Genomic DNA, 5,846 nt, shown 5'->3' on the forward strand with positions numbered 1-5,846 from the left:
GGGAATGTCGTACCCTATGTTGGCAATAAAATGAGGCTTGTGGCACTCTGAGATGCTACTAGGGAATGTCGTATCCTATGTTGGCAGAAAGTAATGCAGCCAGGGGATGTAGTACCCTGTGTTGGTAATAAGGTGAGGCTCTTGGCACTCTGGGATACTACTAGGGAATGTCGTACCCTATGTAGGCGGAAAGTAATGCAGCCAGGGGATGTAGTACCCTGTGTTGGCAATAAAATGAGGCTTGTGGCACTCTGGGATGCTACTAGGGAATGTGGTACCCTATGTTGGCAAAACGATGAGGCATGTGGCTCTTTTGAGATGCTACTAGGGAATGTCATACCCTATCTTAGCAATAAGAAATGCAACCAGGGGATGTAGTACCCTGAGGTGAAGATAGGGTATTGGTTCCCTATAATGAAACTAAAAATAACATGATTACATGTATATTAGAAGAAAATCAAGTATTTGAGAACTTCACTTGGTGGTGTTTGTCTTTTCATGAACTGTTTCCTAAAATTGTTATGTTCCTGTTCTGAACAAAGAAAGATTTGTTAGTTTTAAAATGGTGGTCAGTTTGTGGCCTTGATTTCTTGGGCGACTTGACCTTGCGTCTATTACACTTGTTAGAAAAACTGACTCCGTCGATGATTGTACAAGTTGCCGGGAGATTCTGTCTTTTCTTTCTGGAGATCTTCTTTCTCAACATCAAAACCTAACCATTTTGCGCCTATCACCATTTGTGTTCATGGTGCAAACAACCTTGCTTCCCAAAAATCTTTTAACTGAGTAACTTTTGTTGACCCTTGGAACATTGTTTAGTCCTTCCAGCCTTTTTCTCGTCAAGAAAAATCATAGATGGCTTTATGCCTTTGCCCATACGGTTTATGCCGAACAATCTTTGCTTTATATAACGGGGAATCTGTAACCAGTTTTGCGGCCTTTTCTTTGCTTTGCTTTGACAAAATTAGATTGAAAGGGACTCAAAAAAGTAATGCGAAAGAAAATAAGAAGGTGAACTAATAGGTATTACAACTTAATCAAGAAGTGTCCCTTTCAGAGGAAAGAATAAGAAAGGACTTATCTAGAGGAAATATGCTGACTTCAATGAACATGACATGTACTTTGGACTGGATGCCCGATCCGTTTGAACCGTCTAATTCTCGAAATCTGTTGTAAACTTAACTTTGAAACTGAGTTCTTTGTCTTGACCATGCTTGTGTCGGGATGTACGAAGCCTTAAATCGATCAATGATGCCCTTTGTGGGTTTTCACCAATTGACCTCTCTCATCTATCTTTCTCTCAACTCACCATTGCCTTATAGTGCCCGTGAGGGTTTTCACCAATAAGACTCTATCATTTATTTTTCTCTCTTTACAATGACTGAGGCATCACCCATAGTATACTGACTTAGCATTCTCGAAAGTTGATCAGAAGGTCTTAGCAGAGAAAGGTAAAAAGAAATATTCAACTGAATTACAACTTTTGGACCCATTTTAATGGAACAACCATCAAAAATAAAATAAAACCATGCCCTAGTTTATTTGAATACTGGGGACATATGGACTTTTGTTTTGGTGTGATCGAACCCCAGAGTGAGGCTGCCTATGTATCCTTTCGGAATCAGGTCGAACGTAGTTCAATGAACATGAACTTGTTTTGATGGTGTTTTTTTTTTTTTAATTTTTATAAGTACATTGGTTCCAAAAGAGGGGAAAACAAATAAATATAAACAAGGCTTCAAAGGGATAACTAGGGTTGACCAGTGTTTGGGTAGCGAGAATGATAGCCTTTCGTCATCCCAACCTGAGAATGCTAAATATAAGAATACCCCAACATAGCCATGTCATACATAGTATCTCTTGACCGCATCTGCATTGACGGATATATCAGTCACCTTTCCTTCTATATCTACCAAGTGTAGAGCTCCTTTTGACAATACTTTCTTGACGAGGTAAGGACCTTGCCAATTTGGGGCGAACTTTCCTTTTGATTCTTCCTGGTGCGGAAAGATACGTTTCAAAACAAGTTGTCCTACCTCGAATTGTCTTGGGTGCACTTTCTTATTATAAGCGCGTGCCATTCTTTGTTGGTATAACTGACCAAAACAAACTGCCGCCAAACGCTTTTCATTAATCAAATTCAACTGTTCCAATCGGGACTTCACCCATTCAGTGTCCTCAATCCCTGCTTCAACAATGATTCGGAGAGAGGGAATCTCAATTTCAGCAGGTATGACCGCTTCAGTTCCATAAACCAATAAGTAGGGCATTGCGCCAACTGATGTACGGACAGTTGTCCAGTATCCCAAAAGAGCAAAAGGTAGTTTCTCGTGCCATTGTCTAGACCCTTGGATCATCTTCCTAAGAATCTTCTTGATGTTCTTATTTGCAGCTTCAATAGCTCCATTAGCTTTGGGACGGTAAGGAGTAGAATTGCGATGCTCAATTTTAAATTGTTCACATACCTCCTTCATTAGATGACTATTCAAATTAGCAGCATTATCCGTGATAATGATTTTTGGAATACTGAAACGACAGATGATGTTGGAGTGAACAAAGTCTACTACTGCTTTCTTGGTAACTGCTTTCAATGTAATAGCTTCCACCTATTTGGTGAAGTAATCAATTGCAACCAAGATGAATCTGTGCCCATTTGAAGCTTTTGGCTCGATTAGGCCAATGACGTCCATTCCCCAAGCAACAAAAGGCCAAGGAGCCGACATAGGATACAAATCTGAAGGTGGCGAGTGAATCAAATCACTGTGAATCTGGCACTGGTGGCACTTGCGAACAAAACGAAAGCAATCTTGTTCCATAGTAAGCCAATAATATCCTGCCCGAAGGATTTTCTTTGCTAGAAGATATCCATTCATGTGCGGACCACAAACTCCCGAATGCACCTCATTCATAATCATTTCAGCTTCTTTGGCATCCACACATCTCAACAAATTCAAATCCAGAGTTCTTTTGTATAGAATTTTTCCACTCAAAAAGAAACCATTAGACAGTCGCCTAATACTTCTCTTTTGATCCCTATTAGCATGGTCCGGATATTCTCTTGTTTCAGAAACTGTTTAATATCACGATACCATGGTTCACCATCTAGTTCTGCTTCAATTGTATTACAATAACCATGTTGATACCGAATTTGAATTTCTAATGGGTCAATGTGAGTATTACCCGGATATGGAAGCATTGAGGCTAGGGTGGCCAAGGCATCGGCTAATTCATTGTGAAACTTAGGAATGTACCTGAATTCGATGGACTTGAACCTTTTGCTAAGATCCTCCACACATTGTCTATATGGAATGAGCTTGATGTCTTGAGTCTCCCAATCACCTTGAGCCTGCCGAATAAGCAAATCTGAATCTCCCATCACCAACAGTTCATGCACATTTAGATTTATTGCCATGTTCAGACCCATGATGCAAGCTTCATATTCTGTTGTGTTGTTTGTATAGAAAAACGAAGTCGCGCCGTAGCAGGGTAATGTTGCCCAGTAGGTGATACCAGAATTGTCCCAATCCCTACGCCTTTGATGTTGACAGCCCCATCAAAGTATAGTTTCCAAATTTGACTGTCATCTTGGACTACTTCTTCAACTAAATTAACCTCTTCATCTGGGAAATATGTGTTCAAAGACTCATACTCATCATCAACCGGGTTTTCTACCAGATGATCAGCCAAAGCTTGTGCCTTCATGGCAGTGTGAGTGACATAAACAATATCAAACTCTGTGAGCAAGATTTGCCACTTTGCCAATTTGCTTGTTGGCATCGGCTTCTGAAAGATGTACTTCAGGGAATCCATTCGGGATATGAGGTAAGTTGTATAGGCCAAAAGATAATGCCTAAGCTTCTGGGCGACCCAGGTTAAGGCGCAACATTTCCTTTCCAAAAGAGTGTATTTGTCCTCATAAGTGGTGAACTTTTTGCTCAAATAATATATTGCTTGTTACCTTTTGCCTGTGGCATCATGTTGACCCAGAACACAACCAAAGGAACTATCCATTACTGACAGATATAAAAACAGAGGCCTATCAGGTTCCGGCGGGACCAAAACAGGGGGATTTGACAAATATTCCTTGATCTTATCAAAAGCTTCTTGGCACTCATCTGTCCACTTGATAGCGGCGTTCTTTTTCAACAACTTAAAAATAGGCTCACATGTGGTTGTAAGCTGTGAGATGAACCTGCTAATGTAATTCAACCTCCCGAGTAAACTCATGACTTCTGTTTTGTTCTTCGGGGGAGGCAGCTCTCGAATGGTTTTTATCTTGGAGGGATCTAACTCAATGCCTCTTCGACTAACTATAAAACCCAAAAGCTTCCCAGAAGGAACTCCAAATGCACATTTGGATGGATTGAGTTTGAGATTGTACCTTCGTAGCCTTTCAAAGAACTTTTTCAAGTCTTGCACATGGTCAGCTTGTGTTCTCGACTTAATGATCACATCATCAACATACACTTCAATCTCTTTGTGCATCATGTCATGGAACATGGTAGTCATGGCTCTCATGTAAGTTGCCCCTGCATTCTTCAAACCGAATGGCATAACCCTATAACAATAAGTTCCCCATGGAGTTGTGAAGGCGGTCTTTTTTGCATCTTCTTCATCCATCAGAATTTGGTGATATCCGGCATAACAATCCACAAAAGATTGGATCTCATGTTTAGCACAATTGTCAACAAGGATATGAATGTTGGGTAAGGGAAAGTTGTCCTTTGGACTTGCTTTGTTTAAATCCCTATAGTCAACACAAACTCTGATTTTCCCATCCTTCTTTGGCACTGGCACAACATTTGCTAACCATGTAGTGTATCGGACGACCCTGATCACATTTGCACTTAGTTGCTTCGTGATTTCTTCTTTAATCTTATCACTCATGTCTATCTTAAACTTCCTTTGTTTTTGTTGGATTGGTGGAAAATTAGGATGTGTGGGAAGCTTATGGGCCACTAGATCGGCACTCAAACCCGGCATGTCATCATACGACCAAGCAAATACATATCTATACTCGAACAAAACTTGAATTATGGCATCTCTCATCTTTTGTTCAGTATGAATGCTTATTTTTGTTTCTCTGATTTCTTCAAGACTTCCCAGGTTAATTTCCTCAGTTTCATTTAAGTTAGGCTTAGGCTTATTCTCAAATTGATCCAATTCCCTTTTTATTTCTCTAAAAGCCTCATCTTCGTCATACTCAACTTCTTGATTCATTATTTCGAGATTAGACAGCTTTTTAAGATCTGAGCATAAATTCCGCGTGCATGTCATGTTTTTAAAGCCAGCACTATCGAAACTGAAAATGATAAGAAATTAACAAAAATTAGGAAAATAAAAAGATAGAATTTTACTACGAAAATGGAACTTCATTTCATTGAATTTGAAAGGATAGAAGGGTTAAAATCACAGCAAAGCAATTAAACTAAAATATCTGGATTACAACCCTTAAAATAATCCAAATACAGAAAAAATAACAAAACATGCTACCAAGACTCCTTCCTGATGGGAAGAGGAGTTGCTTCCCAGTTGCTGAGCGAGGTATCTGGACCAATCAGTTGAACACTTGCCCGGCTAGGGCCCTCCCCAACTTGAACCATATTGATCTCATAGAACATCTCCTTGAGACCCTGGCAAACTCCGTCAATGTCATCCTGAGTAGAAGGATTTTGGACTTCTTCAAATTGTGGCTTGACAAAAGAGTAGGCAATGTGAGGGATTGGTTTGGACAGATTCCAACCATTCTTTTTGCGGGCCTTGGCTCTGTCTATGTCAGCTGATGTTGGTTTAAAGCCCAAGCCAAAGGTATTTTTCTACGAAAATGGAGCAATGGGGTTCACAAT

The 5,846-nt window shown here is 40.0% G+C and overlaps 2 protein-coding genes across 2 annotated transcripts; both read right to left on the reverse strand.

Annotated features, from left to right (window-relative positions):
• Window positions 1–1,844: 1,844 nt before the first annotated feature.
• Window positions 1,845–2,270, reverse strand: LOC142172177 (uncharacterized). Its single transcript, XM_075235961.1, has one exon. The coding sequence runs from the start codon at window positions 2,268–2,270 to the stop codon at window positions 1,845–1,847; it is 426 nt and encodes a 141-aa protein (XP_075092062.1).
• A 716-nt stretch (window positions 2,271–2,986) lies between these two features.
• Window positions 2,987–3,810, reverse strand: LOC142172178 (uncharacterized). The gene is made up of 2 exons (XM_075235962.1): window positions 3,650–3,810; window positions 2,987–3,533 (listed from the first exon to the last, which is right to left on the reverse strand). The coding sequence occupies exons 1-2, from the start codon at window positions 3,808–3,810 to the stop codon at window positions 2,987–2,989; spliced, it is 708 nt and encodes a 235-aa protein (XP_075092063.1).
• Window positions 3,811–5,846: the final 2,036 nt, after the last annotated feature.

Source organism: Nicotiana tabacum, chromosome 17 (assembly GCF_000715075.1).
Source record: "Nicotiana tabacum cultivar K326 chromosome 17, ASM71507v2, whole genome shotgun sequence".
In the NCBI taxonomy this organism is placed as follows: Eukaryota; Viridiplantae; Streptophyta; class Magnoliopsida; order Solanales; family Solanaceae; genus Nicotiana; species Nicotiana tabacum.